Source organism: Lupinus angustifolius, chromosome LG04 (assembly GCF_001865875.1).
Source record: "Lupinus angustifolius cultivar Tanjil chromosome LG04, LupAngTanjil_v1.0, whole genome shotgun sequence".
Classification (NCBI taxonomy): Eukaryota; Viridiplantae; Streptophyta; class Magnoliopsida; order Fabales; family Fabaceae; genus Lupinus; species Lupinus angustifolius.
This window is the reverse complement of record NC_032012.1, coordinates 20,037,951-20,057,255: the sequence shown is the minus strand read 5'-3', so window position 1 is coordinate 20,057,255 and position 19,305 is coordinate 20,037,951. Positions and strand designations below refer to the sequence as shown.

Sequence of the window (19,305 nt, the reverse complement as noted above, 5' to 3'; positions counted from 1 at the left end):
TTTGTGATTACGTTTATAAGTATCATATAAAGTCATAAGGATTTTTTAGCATATCTCTTAAATGCTTATGTTTTATTTTAGATTAATGTTCATTGTGTATAAATATTTGAATATATTTTTAGCATTCAAATATTGTATAATTAAATGTTATTTATTTGATTATGTTTTAGCTAATAATCATTGTATTAAAATAACTCATAAACTAAAAACACACTAAGTTATGATATGACATATATTTTTTCAGATAAATTTAATCAAAATAATAAAAAGAGTCTAATAATTGATTTGTTATATTACTAATTAAAATACATATTTTTTCATGAATATATATACCGCTGTTATCTTTTAATTAAATAATATAATGATAGTAATTAAATACATGTGACATATGTATTCGCATGACTAAAAACATACATGGTACCCGTACATTCGCATTACTAAGAAAACACATGTTACCTATGTATTCGCATAGTTAAAACGCACATATTACTTATACATTCATATTATTAAGAATATACATCTTACTTGTGTATTTGCATGTTTAAGCACATAAGAAAAATAAATTGATAATTTTTAATTTGAATTTTCTACAATTAGTAGCAAATTATTATTAACACAATTATTATTATCATATAAAATATATAAAAAGTAGGAAGGAAAAAATGTGAGGAGGAGGTGACATGTGACATGAAGGAAAAACTGTAAGGAGAAATTGACACGTGGCATAAGTTGAGTTTTTTTTATTATGTTGTTAATAGATAAAAATTAAAATTCAAAGAATCTGAACTGTAATATTAAAATTCAGTGCGAAAAATGTCAAAAAACTTTGATGAGGTGAAAAAGTACAATTATTCTTAGATTACTGGTAAACATTAAATTATATAGATAGATTAATGTAAAGAAATAATTTGAATGTGAAAAATGATTTCAATTTCATCTAATGTTCAATGACTATTACTTTTTAACATAACAAAACATAGATGTTGTAAACACTCAATCTTAGTGGGGTAGCGACATGAACCAATCACTAATTAATATTAAATTATTATTAGCATATAAAATATATAATATATAAAAAGTAGGAAGAAAAATATGTGAGGAGGAGGTGACATGTGGCATGAAGGAAAAAATGTAAGGAGAAAGTGACATGTGGCATGAGGGAATGAGAAAATGACATGTGGCGAGGGAAGGAGAAAGTGACATGTGGCATGAGAGAGTTTCTTTATTATATTGTTAATAGATAAGAGCAAAAGTGGGTCTCCACTCCCTTAAAATTACATTTACCTGCTATTTTATAAGGAATTGGGTTTCTTTGGTATTTGTAGAATAATTTTGTATATGGATTCTTGACCTCAAAAAATTAAAAAGAAGAAGAAAGGAAAGCCCATAATTTTCTTTATTGCAACTTCCCTTTTTTTAAAGAATGCTGTCAAATAAATTTTGTATATACAAAGTTAGAGTGGGATAAAACACATTTATTCACCAATATGACATATATGAGTTAATGTTAGGACACACAAGAAAATAATAAGAGATGATAAAAAAACGGAGCACATTTATTGTCCAAGAAAATGAGTAATTATTTAAAACATTTAAATTATAAATTTAATAATTAAATATTTTTCTGATTAGTCACAGTAAAACACATACTTTTTGGACTAACAAATATGCAATAAACATGCAAAATAGTTAATGTGGTTTGGTCATTAATATAACTTGGGGTTAAAAATGTGAGAATTGTGAAGAGAGACTCATGTATGGTTAATTGTTTTTGTTTCTCTATTTGTAAAGAAGGATGGTACTTGTGACGATTTCCAAGAATCTGATACTGAGAAGATTTGTGATGTTTCAAAGCATCCAAGGAGATCCAAGAGAATGAGTGGTGGAACAGGAGCAAGAAGAGTTTGCAAGGTGTTTGATGTTGTTGTCCAAAGATTCTAGCCTTACGTAATAATGGTAGTGTCATCCAGCTTACGGAGTCTTCCTCCTATCAATCAGCTATGATGTAGCAGCAAGATCTTGTTCATGGACCCCTTGGTGCATACAAGAAAGTGTGACATGAAGAGAGTCCTATTGATCCAATAAGCAATTCAAAGTTTTGAAACAGTTGATACTGATAACACCACTAAATCAAGAAGAGAAGATTCAACAAGATTGCATCAAAGATCAACAACAACGACAACAAGATCAACATCAACATCAACAAGATCAACAACAACAACAAGATAAAAAACAACAACAACGATTACAAGATCAACAACAACAAGAAGATCAACAAGATCCACACTAACAAGAAGTGATTGAGAAAATCCAATCACGTTAGAATCGAGATTCTGATCCATTACATTGTAATAATATCAAATCGAATTATCAAGCTGGAGTCATTGACCTTTACCCTTCAACTTGAGGGTGACTATTGGAGAAGAAAACTACTACATTTTATGCATTTTAAACATTTTACACATGCTGAAATGTTTTTCAACATGTGTTTGTTAATTTGTTAGCCAGTTTACACTATAAATAAGATTTTTTATGTCTTGATCAATTCAATGAGAAATATCCATAATATTCATTTTACGCTTTCGCAATACTTTCGCAATATTTAAATTTTTCATTTTCCTTCCATTCATTTCAAAACTCAACTCGCAAAAAAGATTATGTTTACATGGTAGATAGTGAGGTCGAGAATGATGAAGGGGGAAAGAAATAAGGATGTGGAAGTGTGAAATTGATTTCTTTAAAAAAGTTAAAAGTAGCAAGCAGCCAAATTAGTTAAAAAGTTGAAGGTAGAAGAAGTGACTGAAATACTTTATGTGACTTGGTGAAGGAGTGTAGAGATTGAAGAATGGAAGGCCATGAAGGAAGAGCATTGCTCCCCTTAGATATTTTGATCAATTTTTACTAAGATATATTAACTTTTAAATGAAATCATTAGGCGTACTTTTTATGGATAGAAATAAAAATCCTTTTAGAACTTTTCAGTAGAATGCATAGGCCAAAAGTATATGTGAAATAAAAATAGTTTTATTTCTTAAAGAAAAAGTTAGGAAATTATAGAATAGATATAGATCAATCATATTAGGTGTACAATTAAATATTTACCCAAAAAAGTACCAAAAAAGATGTGCAATCAAATTATATAACAAAAAAGTAGCAATTTAAACTATATGGTTGGGTTTTAGCCAGCCCAAAAAATGCAAATTATTATTTGAGTTGAATTTTTTTCTCTAACAATAACAGGTGGACAATTTCTAATTTGATTGAGCAAGATTTTTATGTAACATAAGTAGGATGACCTAAAACTTGATGGGGTTACGGTGTACAAAACCATTTGAGATTTATTTAAGAAAGATTTTAAGAATTTAAGTTCTTCCTTTTCCATTTGTAGAACTAGAAATGATTGGCAAGTCCCACCCATTTTGGCAAAACAAAGGTGATAACATTTCCTTTTAAGTAAAGAGTGAAAGTAAAAGTAAAAAGAAAATATAAACCTCTAATGCTTAATCTATAAAAGAAAACTGTCAAATTGGTTATGTTTGACTATATATAAGGATGTAATTAGTTTTCATTGACTCTGTATCACTCTATTTGCCAAAATCAAGATATGATATAAAACATTATAAATTTAATTGAAAACTTAGCACATTATATTATGTATCAATCACAACACTTTAATATATATAATACATGACATAAAAAATGAGACACCAAATTTAATCTTGTACATATAACATGATTGTTATTTCTTAAACGATTCTCCCTCTCCCTTTCCTATATTAGGAATCTTGTTTACTAATCCATCTCTAAAATGGTGAGAAATGAGTGCTTGAAAATGAAAACCAATTCATTGATTCGTTGTCCTTAGAGTTCAGAGTGATTCCTAACAGAAAATGCTTTATTTCCCTTTCTTTTCTCTCCATTTTCCTATTTCCTTCCTAGCCTTCATGTCACACCCTCCCTCCTTGTCCCCTTCTTGGAAGACCAAGCCTTTAGCACCCTTCCCCACCTTTCTTCTCTCTTCTCTTGGATCAAACACACCAAAACTTCTGAAAAAATCTACATGAAATAGTTTAGATCTTACAAGTTGAAGTAATATATATCACATCATTTTGTGCATAATTGCATGCACCCTATACAAACCATTTTATAGGGTGCATTGCAATTAATTGTATTGTTGTTTTATTCATCTAACTCTTCAAGTTATTTCTTTCAATGTCTCATATATTGGCACCATTCCAACTATTGGAACTTAATGTCATCTCCGCACAAGACTTGGCTCCTGTGGGTCGTTCCATGCGAACATATGCGGTGGCGTGGGTTCACCCTGATCGAAAGCTTTCGACTAGGGTTGATACCGAAAGTCATACCAATCCTACGTGGAACGACAAGTTTGTTTTTCGTGTGAATGAGGAATTCCTACACGCGGACACATCGGCGATCATGGTTGAGATATATGCCTTGCATTGGTTCAAAGATATCCATGTTGGTACAGTTCGTGTCCTTGTTGCAAACCTCATCCCTCCACCTTCTAAGCCTTTCAACAACAACCATGCCCCTACGGGAATGCGCTTTGTAGCATTGCAGGTACGTCGATCTTCAGGAAAGCCTCAGGGTATCCTCAACATTGGTGCGGCGGTTCTCGATAGTTCCATGAGAAGCATGCCGCTATACACGCACAACCCCTCCGCTGTAGGGTATCGTCACTTGATGGGAGAGACAGATGCATATGAGAACCACAACCACATTATGAGCCCTCAAGTATTCGCCACAAACAATGCGGAGTTGCGACGAACCAAGAGCGACACGAGCTCCATGATAGGGTCGGAAGTCATGGCTCAACAACATAGAACCAATGGCAACAAGGGGAAAGCAAGTTCTGTGATCACGGACTCAGAAGTTAGTGCCAAAAGTATCAAGCACAAAAGCAAGAAGAAAAAGAAAGAAAAAAGGAAGAAATCAAGATCAAAGACTAGCTCCATGTTAAGTGGGTTTTCTGATGGTAATGCAAAGAGAGAGAAAACAACTGATTCTATTCTTAGCATTTCAACATTGCCAAATAATGATAATATTCATCATCAAGACGAAAATATGAATCATAATGAACAAATTGCATATATAGCAAGTGTCTCGGAAATGAAAGTTGAACCATCGTTATCACTACCACCACCACGACCATTATCACCTAGTATGAACAATGATGATAGGAATAAGGAGTTTGGTCATGTTGATAAAAACAAGAAAATTGTTACATCAATCAACACACTTTCTGAAACAGCAGAAAACAATGTTGACATGAACATAAACCCTTTGCATGAACAAATTCCGATCACCAACATTGCCAAACCACAGTTTCTTAACTCTCCGGCGCCGCAGTTTCGTAACTCTCCCAAACCGCAGTATCGTAACTCTCCAGCACTGGAGTTTCGCAACTCTCCGGCACCGGAGTTTCGCAACTCTCCGGCACCGGAGTTTCGCAACTCTCCGGCACCGGAGTTTCGCAACTCTCCGGCACCGGAGTTTCGCAACTCTCCGGCACCGGAGTTTCGCAACTCTCCGGCACCGGAGTTTCGCAACTCTCCGGCACCGGAGTTTCGCAACTCTCCGGCACCGGAGTTTCGCAACTCTCCGGCACCGGAGTTTCGCAACTCTCCGGCACCGGAGTTTCGAAACTCTCCCAGACCGCAGTTTCGCAACTCTCCGGCGGTGGCAACTCAATTCCGAAACTCTCCGGCACCACAATACCATCAATCTCCAGCGCCGAAGTATCTTCAATCTCCAGCGCTGAAGTACCTTAACTCGCCGGCAGTGCAGCAATTCAGGAATTCTCCGAAACCGCAATTCCATAACTCTCCGGTAATGGCGCCGCAGTTCCGGAACTCCCCGGCGATGTCAAAGTTTAATCCGGCGATCGGAATCAGCAGTTCTCACAGGGGAACACCATTTCACCCCGCAGGGAGACTAAGCAATACTTTTGATATGTACGGAACTCCACGCAGATCAAACATGGGAAACGTAGTTCCCCCGGTTATAACAGAATCGGAGCTAGGACCGTCGCCGTCGGAAGTGGCGGAAGCGATAGCGAGAAAGCCAGTGTTCAATGAAGGGGACAATTCCACAGTAGGAGGGTGGAGTTTGGATGAGCTGAGTGTTGAAGGATTGCAGTCAAAACTGGAACGGTGGCGAACGGAGCTGCCGCCGGTGGTGGACCGAGGCGAGTCGAGCTACCAGAAAACGTCAAGTACTAAAAGTAAAAGTAAAAGTAGCAGCCGCCATATACGGAGGAATACGGACGGTGGAGCAGGGTTGTTTTCTTGCTTTAGTAATATTTGTGGTGTTGAATGCTCCATTGTTTGTGGTGGTCCTAAGCCTAATAAGAACCAGCGCCACCATGCTCCGTCGGAGAATAATACCAGCTTTCTGTGAACCAACCACCAGTGATGAGATTCAAGAAAATGAAGAGTGAAGATAAAGGGAATGAGGGAAATGGACTAAAATGTACTTTTTATTTGTTAATTTAATTTTGGTACTCTTTTGTTGTTCTAATGTATGTGAAATTGCTGGGTTAACATATTACAATTGAAGGGTACACATATACATTATATTTATTTATACATATATTAGTATTTTTATACTTGCAGAATGTATGGTTAGGTATGTTACATATTATTTCTTGGAAGATTATATGTTTCATATTGAAGTTGAAGGGCTTAATTTTTAATTTAATGTTGTTAAAGGCTTATATTCTCTCTTTATGATTACTTATTATCTATTATTGTTGTTGGACAATAAAATGTGAATAAGATAATAGACTTCATGTAATAAAGATGATAATTTTGCATTGGATGATTGGATATATTAGACAAAATAAGATTAGAAATAAATGCATTAGCAAAAAAATTAGAGTAATTCACTTATTCTTATGGTAAAAAAGATGATAGAATCCTGTCTTATATGATTTTGGTATATGCGGAGGACACTAATAGAAGTATAGATGGAAGTTAGTCCAACTCCTTGAAGAAGAGCAAGACTAAACATCTAAGGAACGTGATTTACTATGAAATTTAGTGTAGCAATATTATCTTGGTAAAGCTTCCAAGAGCCATAACAATTATATGCATTGTTGGCAAGCTGCAATATGCATGCTTTATAATTATTACAAGTTAAAGCTAATTTGTACAAAACTAGCTACTTGATTTTCAATACATAATTTATTCTTCCAATTTGGTACATAAATTGGTTTTTTACACATCATGATCCAAAAGGAAGTGCAAAAACACAAAATTGCTATAAAATAGTTGGTTTAACATTTTGATATAATCACTTCAAAAATTGCAGAAAAAGTTGCTAATATATCAAAGTTGATTAGTAAAGCTATGGGACATAAAGTGTGAACACCTAGCTTCAAAACTGGGGTGATTGCACTATATCCCCTCCTCTTAGAAAAGGAAATAAAACAAAATAACCCAATTGACATAATCTTGCATGCTATCTTATTGGCATCACAACAAACAAGGAATTACGCTTTTTAAGACATTAAAATCTGAAAGAAATAGGACTTGACTTAAACCATAGGCCATAAGGTTGATTTTGTATTCAAGGTTAAAGTGTCAATCTCTCAAAGGGCTTATGCACAGATTTATATTAAGGTAACTGAGCAAAGAACATTGGGGAGACTTCTTTTTTCATGGGTTTAGTGAAGAACCGCACTTGTGAATTTGACACCATGCATTTGACGGAAAATCTTAAATATTAGGTTGATCGTTTTTGCATAGTGTGTATACCAGATTTGGCATGTGATATGTGGCTCATATTGGTTTGTCACTTTTTATATTTTTATTACAAACCTTTTTAATAGTAAACTTAGATGCGGCAAGGTGAATTCGATACTTGATATGTACAATAAACCAGTGAACCATGTAACTATCTGATTTACCCATTCATTAGTTGTGGTGTTGTCTCCACCCAATAATTTCACCTAACAAGTGCCCTTTGCTTGACTTGGCACATCTGGAGCTCCATATTCGGTAGCTAACTTCTTTTGCTTTGGCTTATTACAAGATACGCTAAATTTGGTACATATCAGGTAAGGAAAATAGGTGAACCTTATAACTATGATCTGGAATTAGTTATGCAGACTTTTGCATCCTTGATGGGATTAGTCTGAATCTGGAAATACATGTCATATTCTTGAATACATAGACATAATACACATTGACATACCTTTTGTGTTGCAGGGACTAGAAATGTAGGAACTTTGACACTTTTCCCCTGTAATGTGGAATTGTAAAGTTAATTGAAAAGAACACCTTACCTGTTGAGGTATTCTGTGCATGAAAAAAAAATGATTGCATTATGATATTAATTTCTTTGGTAAACTTAATCACACTATCTCTGCATAATGGTACATAGCTCAAAATCATATAAATACTTAGATCAATACTTAATATTTTCTCACATAAAGGGTTATCTTTTCCTTATTATGGCAATACAGAAGAATAATAATACACTGATTAAAGGCAAAAAACTTTAGAATAGTATAAGCAGTTTTAGTATAACAGCAAGTTAATGATAGACTTACACTAGCTATGAAAACTTTTGCTGCAGCCATAAAATCTTCAGTCTTTCCACCAGTGCATGATCCAATGTATACTCTGTCAATTTTCACGTTGCTGCATTCTCTCGCCAAAGCATGATTATCGGGGGAATATGGCTGCATAGCACAATATGTCCAATTAAATCATCAATACTTGGAAGTAATACACTATCGATAACGTTTAAATGGCAAAGTGAAAATGAAAAATATGATTTAGTTAAGGTAAAGTTACCTTTGCCACCAATGGTTCCACTTTTGATAATATCAAATCTATACTGGGCTAGAAATCTAGAATTAGCCAGAAAGAAAGAAAAAAAAGAAGAGGGTTATCATGAATTATTCTAAACGGATGAAATTGAGTTATGTTGAGAAATAGCTATGATTATTGGCTTTAGTAGCAACCCAATAACTTGTCTTAGTGAAACTTAATTTGAAGTTGATGAAAAGATTAAAAAAAATCATAGTTTCAACAGCTTAATCACAGTGTTTCTAAAAAGTTGACATCAAGTTTTATTCCAAAGAAAAAAGATTCTTAACATTGCATCCTATGCCAAACCATATTCAGAACCTCATCTCTACTGCATCTAAAAATGTAATTTTGGAATAAACACTTGAATTCATCTCTGGTAAATTTAGAATTATAATACCAGACCCAAGTAATGGACCCATATAATTACAAATAGAAGAGAGTTTAAACCATGGCAACTATAAATGCATCAAATAAATGATAATTGTGTGTAACAGGGAAACAAATAACTTACCTTGCTTTATAATCACTGAAAACTGGCTCATAGGGTGCAGATGTCTTATCCTGTGCACAATATATAATCCATGGACATTGAAGACCAAAGAAAGAGTAAAGAAATAAAATGTCAAAGCTCTATCAAGTGAACATATTGTCAGGAGTGGTCTAGGAACACCTAGAAGGGGTTGAATACCCAACTGCTGGAAAACAGCCAGTTAATCGATTAACAGCAGGGTTTAATCGATTAACTATTGCACAGAGCAACATGACCAGACAAACAATTTGCGCAGTAATTAAAACAAAATTGAACAGATATAATACAGATATTTTTACGCACAATTATTAAGTATATGGCAGTAAACAAATATCCAACTTTTCAATTACAGATTTAATTTATAATGGCAAGAAACATAAAGAAGATAAAGAGAGAAAGAACAGTGCAAAAATGATTTTTATCTTAGTTCGTTTGCGGTCCACTGCAAACTACATCCAGGCCTCCCCTTCTAAATCAGGGAAATTTTCTTTCTTCACAATATTGAAATATGGATACAAATATCAATTCAATTACAAGCCCATAGGACGCCCCCTTCTTGAAATCTAGGATCTCTACATCCTTAGTTTGACTCTACCCTTCGCCTCTGAGAAAACCTTTCTCACGAATTAGCCCCAGCCAAGAGACAAATCCAAACTACACAAAAACACGTTAAACAACAAGATATATTAAGCATAATAATGCTTAAAAAATGACAAGATTAAGACTCAAAGATTAACCCTTTTACTAACCACTTAAGCCATCAAGATTCAAATGAGTTAATCAATATCAATTAAACCAGCATAATCTCTCTTATCACGAATGCAACTCTCTTGCAAAAAACACAATAAAATACGTATGCAAAATGCTCTCTAAACAACCCTATACAATAGAATGCAATGCTATGGTTTTCTGAACAATGCCTTGTATTTATAGCATAGAGAATAAGCGGTTACATTCGTTGCAAAAACAGTGAAACAGTTAAATAGTTAAAACAGATTTCAATTATAACACATAACAAACTAGTTTATCGATTAAGGCTTCTCTTTAATCGATTAATGGGGCAACGGAATGACACAAAATTCAGTTGAAACAGAAAACACATATTTAAAAGAAAATAAGTTGAGTTAATCGATTAAGTTACCACGTTAATCGATTAACTGGAACATTTATGCATATGTTTCAAATGGTAAACTTCTCATATGTTATGCGCAATATATATATATATGTTTTACCAATTATATTATGCATAATATGCACATATAACATGTATGATAAATGCATGAACATACAATTAACTAGATAATATGTCTCATGAATATGATATGACAATTAAGATGACTTGCATCTAGGTTCACCTAACTTATACTCGCTTACTACGACACACATCTCAGACTACTTAGGTTATAGACTCAATTTACACCCTAGTCTAGATATGACCAAATGAAAATAAGGCCGGTTGATTGTTGAGCCATCTTCAAGCTTTATTAGAACCTTGTCTTCATCAAAACATATCCTTGACACTTTGCACTTTCGTATATAAGTATCATAGATAAAATTCAGTTTTAATCATTACAATTTACATTATTAGAACATGGGGATGGACAAATTAGCATCTTTTATATAGTAATAAGCACTGATACAATAACCAAGCTTCTATTCCACTAGGTTGAGTTGACTACATAGATCGAATGATACCATAATGTTCATTGATAAAAGAGATAAAAACATAAAGGGTACTGAGTTCTGGTTAAGTCCTACAACCTCAAGGTATTTGTATGTGGTCCTATCAACAGCAACAAGACCATTTTTTGCCTCCAGCTTCTATAACCATATTGCACATTGTCATCCTTTCTAGTTTCTACTAACAAATGTTGGTTCAAGTGGTACATGTTTAATTCCCTTTAAGTAAGGTCTCGGGTTCAAGTCTTGTGAATGGAAAAAATACCCTCTTGAAGAGTTGGCCCCACATACATGTGGATGTTCCCAGCTCGGACAGGATTGCCTCTAGTAATAGTATAGATGTGGGAGACAAAAAAAAACATTGTCATCCTTTCTTCCATCTAAAACACAACAGTTAAAAAATATTATGCTTGTGATAACATTAGCATAGGTAAAGAAAACAAAAGAGTTAGAGAGTCCACATACACTTAAACTTTCAATAGTGGTCCCAACAAACTCCATGACTTTATATGTTGCACCAGACAGATATTTCACCAATGATCTAAATGACAAAATGACAAAATGACAATTAATGTTTCTACAATACCTCAAGAAAATAATGTCATAATTATCTTATGTAGCAAACAAAATTACAAAGAAAAAATGTGTTTTGTAGAAAACTTACTTTCATTCATCAACAAAATACATTATTTATCCAACATAAAAAATTAAAACTAATATAGAAAATAAAAAAATCATACTTAAATCACATAATGAGCATCACAGTTTCTAAATAGAATGATGAAATATTTCTAACAGGCTTATTAATTTTTTATTATCTAATGAATAAAAAATAACAAATTCCTGCTTACAACATATCATTTAAAGTTTAGGTTAATTAGTAATCACATTTCATTCAAATGGAAAAAACAAGCTAGAGGAACCAATCACTTACATTCAGAATTGAATCCCTTGCAAGCAAATAATTGGGCATTTCACCATCCAGTACAAATTTCAGTGTTGGAGGCACCTATAGTATAAATATTAAGGAAATTTGACAGTGATTGACGAGAACAAATACTAAAACGCAGAACCAAAATGATAATAGTGTTTGTTTATCTTAAAAGAAAAGTAGTAATTGTTAGAAAAGTAATTCAAATTTCTGTTTTGGTAGTTGTTAGTTAGGTGGGTAATGGCTTACTATAAATAGACTTTCTACTTATAGATATAACTGATTTTTCATTCATTAGCAATACAAGAAGTAATTCATTGAAACTCCTCATTCCCTCTTCATCTTTCTCTATCAATCTTACTGCATTCTTTCTTGCATCTTTCTTTCTTGTTCTAACAAATTGGTATCAAGAGCTTGAGTTCAAGATCAACACAAGCACCCTCATCAAACTCAGAAAACCAAATCAAGAACAATGGGATCGAGTGGAACAAATTTTCCAGCAAACCTCCCAATCCTTGATGGCAAGAACTGGAATAGGTGGAAGGTACAAATGAAGGCAATCATGGGGTACCAAGAGGTGGATGAGATTGTAGAACAAGGATATCCTACTCTTGATGAAGGAGCATCGGATGAACAAAGAAGAACACACAAGGAGAACAAAAGGAAGGATTGCAAGGCCATGTTTTTGTTGCACCAATGTGTGGACGAAGCTCACTTCGAAAAGATCTCTAGTGCATCTAACTCAAAGGAAGCTTGGATGATTCTTGAAGCTTGTAACCAGGGAGCTGAGCAACTAAAGAAAGTGAGGCTGCAAACTCTAAGGAGACAATACGAATTGATGCAGATGGAAGGAAATGAGAAGGTGGGACAATTCTTCAACAAAATTGTCTCACACATAAATGCCATGAAGGCCTGTGGAGAAAAACTCACTGATCAATCAGTGGTTGAAAAGATCCTGTGCACACTTACCCCTAACTTTGACCACATTGTAGTGGCAATAGAGGAATCCAAAAACTTAGAGGTATTGAAGATAGAAGATCTTTAGGGGTCACTTGAGGCACATGAGCAGAGAATTATTGAAAGATCAAATGAAAGATCAGTTGGTCAAGCTCTGCAAGCTCAAGTATCAGGCAGAAGAAGCTATGGAGGTAGGAATGGTTTCAGAGGAAAGTGCAGAGGGAATTCTAGAAGTACAAGTCACAAAAGCTTTCAAAATAGAGAGCAAGAAAGACTTGAATTTGATAAACCAGAACACTTAGCAAGGAAAGGTGGCCTGAACCAATGGAAAGGAGGAAGGAAAACACTTGATAGAAAGAAGATAAGGTGTTTCAATTGTGGCAAGATTGGCCATTTCTCAACTGAATGCAGGACATCATCTACACAAGATGACAACAAATGCAAACAACTCAGTGAAGCACATATGGCCAAGGAAGAGAATGAGACAGAAAATGATGATCAACCCCTCCTGCTCATGATGGTCACAAGTCAGGTTAGCAAGAACCATGATATTTGGTACATAGATTCTGGTTGTTCATCACACATGAGAGGACATAGAGATTGGCTAGTCAACTATGATCAGAAAAAGAAAAGTACTGTTAGATTTGCTGATAACAGGGTAATCCAAGCTGAGGGCATAGGGGATGTCTTGATCAACAAGAAGGATGGAAAACAAACACTAATCATTGATGTGCTTTATCTGCCAAACATGAAAAGCAACCTTATAAGTATGGGATAACTACTGGAGAAAGGATTCTCAATGGAGTTGCTCAATGGTGCACTAGAGATCTATGATCAGAAAAGGAAGTTAGTCATGAGAGCAACTATGGCTACCAACAGAACCTTTCAAATAAGCCTGGCTAGTGTAGAGTCTCAATGTCTATTTGCCATGGCTGGTGAAGATCCCTGGCTATGGCATCTAAGATTTGGCCATCTAAACTTTAGAGACTTGAGATTACTTAGTGCCAAAAACATGGTACTAGGCCTACCTGCAATACAGATCCCAAAGAAAGTGTGTGAAAGTTGTCTCATCATCAAGCAACCAAGGAACTCATTTAGCAATTGCACTGTCCCTAGAGCCAAGGATCTACTACAAGTCATTTATTCAAATGTGTGTGGAGCTTTTGATACACCAACACTAGGAGGCAACAAATATTTTGCTACCTTCATAGATGAATTGAGTAGAAAAGTATGGATTTACCTCATCAAGCTCAAAAGTGAGGTCCTGCCTATACTCAAAGAGTTCAAGAAGCTAGCAGAAAAACATTCAGGCAAGAACATCAAGATAATCAGAACAGATGGAGGTGGTGAGTACACATCAAGAGCTTTCTCAGATTTCTGTAAGGACCAAGGCATTGTGCATGAGGTAACTGCCCCCTACACACCTCAACACAATGGCATTGCTGAGAGGAGAAACAGAATAATCCTCAACATGGTTAGAAGTATGTTGAAAACAAAGAACTTGCCACATAGTTTTTGGGGTGAGGCTGCCACAACAACTGTGTTTGTTCTCAACAGATGTCCAACCAAGAAGTTAGACTCAATGGTACCTGAAGAAGCTTGGTCTGGAACAAAGCCCTCAATAAAACAACTAAGAGTGTTTGGCTCACTCTGCTACACTCACATTCCAGATCAAAGGAGAAAGAAACTTGATGATAAGAGTGAACCAATGGTCCTAGTTGGCTACAACTCCACTGGATCATACAAGTTGTATAATCCTGCAAACAACCAAGTCATATTCAGTAGAGATGTACATATTGAGGAGAGTGAATCCTGGAATTGGTCTCAAGACAGAATAACTAGTCTGCAACTAGATTGGGAAATTGAAGATTTGACAAGAGAAGAAGAAGTGATAGGCACAGAACCAGAAACACCTCAAATAGCTAATGAGAGACCACAAAGACACAAAACGTTTCCTAACAGATTGAGAGATTTTCAACTCTACTCAGATGATGCAATTAACTCAGAAGGAGACCTTGTGCAACACTTAGCCTTACTTGCTGATGTTGAACTAGTGAAGTTTGAAGAAGCTGTGTCAGATAACACTTGGAGAGAAACAATGTTGGAAGAGATCAAGTCTATAGAAAAGAATGACACATGGGAATTGGTAACCTTGCCTAATACGAAGGTACCAATAGCAGTCAAATAGGTCTACAAAGTGAAGTTAAAACCAGATGGCACGATAGCAAAGCACAAAGCAAGATTAGTTGCAAAGGGCTTCATGCAAAAGGAAGGAATTGACTACTCTGAAGTGTTTGCACCAGTTGCTAGATTGGAAACAGTGAGACTCATTGTGGCACTAGCTAGCTGGAAGAAGTGGAAATTGTGGCAACTAGATGTGAAGTCAGCATTCCTTAATGGTCCATTAGAAGAAGTGGTATATGTGAACCAACCCCCTGGATTCATCAGCAAAGGCAATGAGGGTAAAGTGTTAAGGCTGAAGAAGGCACTTTATGGCTTGAAACAAGCACCTAGAGCTTGGAACAAGAGGATTGACAAGTTCCTCTCTGACTCAGGATTCCAGAAATGTTCAGTAGAGTATGACATGTATGTCAAGACTCTAGATCAAGAAAGGGAAGTCTTGTTCATATGTCTGTATGTAGATGACCTTCTAATAAGAGGCATTTGTTCAAAAGGGATAGAAATCTTAAAGTGCGGCCTAAAAGGGGAATTTGAGATGACTGATTTAGGCTTACTATCATTCTTCCTTGGTCTTGAGTTTCAGTATACTAACAGAGGATTAGCTATGCATCAGAGGAAGTATCTGTTTGAGATTCTAACCAAGTTTAACTTGCTGAATTGCAATACATCAGAAACACCAGCAGAAGTGAATTTGAAGCTGGATAGATGTGAAGATGAAGTCACTGTTGATGCAACTCTGTTCAGGAAACTTGTGGGAAGTTTGAGATATCTCTGTCACTCTAGACCAGAGATCTCCTTCAGTGTAGGAGTTGTAAGCAGGTTTATGAGTGATCCAAGACACTCTCACATGTTAGCAGCAAAAAGGAGCCTAAGGTATATAAAGGGAACTCTTGATTTTGGCATAGTTTTCCCTCATCAAGATGAGAAGATCAGTTCACATCTCATGGGCTATTCTGATTCAGATTGGTGTGGTGATATACTAGATAGAAAGAGTACTATGGGATATGTCTTCATGTTTGCTGGTGCACCTATTTCTTGGTGTTCTCAAAAGCAAAAGGTAGTGGCTCTTTCAACTTGTGAAGCTAAGTATATAGCAGCTTGTCACACTGCTTGCCAAGCCCTCTGGATTTGCTCTCTGCTACAAGAACTAGGCATATAAAGTAAGGATGCAATGGAACTGTTTGTTGATAGCAAGTCTGCAATTGATTTGGCAAGGAATCCTGTGTCTCACGGCAAGATCAAACATATTGAAACCAAATATCACTTTCTAAGGCATCAAGTGGCAGAAGGAAGGATTAAATTGATTCATTGCAACACTAAAAATAAGTTGGCAGACATTATGACATAGCCATTGAAGAAGAATAGGGTCAACGAATTGAGGAAGAAGATTGAAGTATATTGTTTGAAAGAATGAGTATTGTTTGTAGTTGCTATTTTTTGCAGAATTTCGAATTATAGGGGGGTGTTAGAAGAGTAATTCAAATTTCTGTTTTGTTAGTTGTTAGTTAGGTGGGTAATGGCTTACTATAAATAGACTTTCTACTTATAGACGTAACTGATTTTTCATTCATTAGCAATACAAGAAGTAATTTATTGAAACTCCTCATTCCCTCTTCATCTTTCTCTATCAATCTTACTGCATTCTCTCTTGCATCTTTCTTTCTTGTTCTAACAGTAATGACTAATAAAATAGCAATCCCATAGTTCAAAAAAGATTCCCCAACTGAAATTGGAATGGTACATTGACATATTGTAAGAATGTCTCTTCTGACATAAAAGGATATACTATTTTGTTTTGAATAAGTACAACTCTTGAATTGGAGAGTTGTGAATGAAATGGTAAGACTCTTAGAAAAGATTCTATATATAGTCATTGATGGAAACACTATACTTGTCAGACAAAGACTTTAAACATAGTCTCAATTTCTGCCCAGAAAGGTTGCTCTATTAGCCATTAATAAGGAAGAGCATATAAAGAAGGGAAAGAGATAGAAAAGTTTATCTATTGACAAAGAACAACACACAACAACTAAATGGAGGATCTTATCGTCATGGGTAAATGTTAGTAATCTATAACTATTGTTATAATGTGAAAACTATGATTTCTTAAGATCCATTTACACCTGGTTTCCATGACAAGTTCACATGTGGTATCAAATGACTGTGTTTAAGAATTTATAGTTTTCCATTAAAAATGATTTTGATCCTAAATAATGTTTTGAAATATGTTTAGAGAATTCATATATAATTTTTTCCACTGCATTAGAGTAACAAACAAAGTATAGAAAAAAGAACATATTATTGTTCTGTTCATGACATTGTTCAAATCACCATTACTATGCATATATTTTGCATTTTTCATTGCACTGTTCATAATAAAAGTGACTAAACTTTTATGTATTGTGCATTTGGTACTCTGTTTTTGAACACGTTATGCATAACTTTTATATAACATAATGATATCATATATATATATATATATGAATGAATATTGTGACAATATATTTAACACAAACAATAAAGATGTGTATGTTTGCTATTATTAAATTTAATGTGGGAACAATACCTAATATATATATATATATATCGAACAGGCTAAAGCAATATATATTATTTCTCTTGCTTCTTTTAATTATCTATATTACTACGTTGACATATATATATATATATATATATATAATATAATATAATATAAGTATATATATTAATTAGCGAGAAACAGTAACAAGTATAATAGTATATATCTTATTTTTTTATATATATTATTACGTTAACATACATGTAATATATACATTAATAGATATGTATTATATATATTATCTACATATATAACATTAATAGATTATATATATATATATATCATAAATTAATAGATTATATATATATAATTAAGTTACAGTTTTATTTGAAATTTTAATGCAATTGTTTCATGAATATGTATGTAACTTTGTAATTTATATTTAATTTTAGGAAGTCATATATATGTATAATATTATGACTTGTTAGATGTTTGGAATTATTGTATAGTAGATTTGTTAATCACCAAAGTGGTCAAATTTTTATGTTATTTAATTCCAAATTGTATGATCATATTTCATTTATTTGGAATTATTATATGATAGATTTGTTAATCACCAAAGTACTCAAATCTTTATGTTTATTTAATTTCAAATTGTATGATCATATTTATTTACTCATCAATTTGATACTATGAATTATTTGTTTACGAGTAAATTGAAGTTCATTATTGTAAGACACATAAGAATTGCCCAAATGTTGATTATTTGTTCTTATAATCAATGAACATGAATATTGGTAGTGTAAATGTATCATTAAGTTATATTTATATATCCAAAGATAGTAAATGTTTCTAATATATGCATACATTATTGTCAAATTATGTGAATTTCTTTTAGTATCATTATGTCTAGTATGATATATTGATGGATTACCCAAAGGTAGACATTAATATACGCTTATGAAGTAATCTGAATTAATTTTGCATGTAACTCAAAGCCTTAACGTTTTTTGTTTGATTTCATTGATTGCGGTACCTATTGCTTTGCATTCGCAATTCTCATCTGTTCCAACTTTCAATGGACTTAACTTCTCTGAATGGAGTGAACAAATCCAATTTTACCTTGGGGTAATGGATTTGGATTTATCACTTAGAGAAGATAAGCCAAGTGCTATTACTAATATAATCACTGAAGAACATAAAGTTCATTATAGAAATTGGGAAAAATCAAACAAATTGAGTCTAATGTATATGCGAATGAGTATTGCTGGCCACATTAAGCCAGCTCTTCCTAAAACTGAAAGTGCTAAAGAAATGCTAAAGTTTGTGGAAGAGCGCTCCCAAACTGCTGACAAGTCTCTTGTTGGGACACTAATGAGTACATTGACCACCATGAAATTTGATGGTTCTCGTACTATGCATGAACATGTCATTGAAATGACAAACATTGCAACAAGACTTAAGGCATTGGGAATGGATGTAGATGAAAACTTCATTGTACAATTTATACTAAATTCATTACCTCCGAATATGGTCCTTTCCAAATGAACTATAACACCATGAAAGATAAATGGAAAGTGCATGAATTGCATAGTATGTTAGTTCAATAGGAAACCAGAATGAGGAGTCAAGGAAATCATTCCATAAATTATGTTAATCATCAAGG

General features: G+C 34.1%; 1 protein-coding gene and 1 pseudogene across 1 annotated transcript; one reads left to right on the top strand and one right to left on the bottom strand.

Annotated features, from left to right (window-relative positions):
- LOC109346140 lies at positions 3,740–6,609 on the top strand. Its single transcript, XM_019585537.1, has one exon. The coding sequence runs from the start codon at positions 4,213–4,215 to the stop codon at positions 6,421–6,423; it is 2,211 nt and encodes a 736-aa protein (XP_019441082.1). The 5' UTR covers positions 3,740–4,212; the 3' UTR covers positions 6,424–6,609.
- The window catches only part of LOC109344698, a 28,770-nt pseudogene continuing 17,574 nt past the window's right edge, over positions 8,110–19,305 (bottom strand).

Excerpts from the sequence above, each read along its gene's own strand:
- LOC109346140 (XM_019585537.1), top strand. The coding sequence starts at position 4,213 with ATGTCTCATATATTGGCACCATTCCAACTATTGGAACTTAATGTCATC.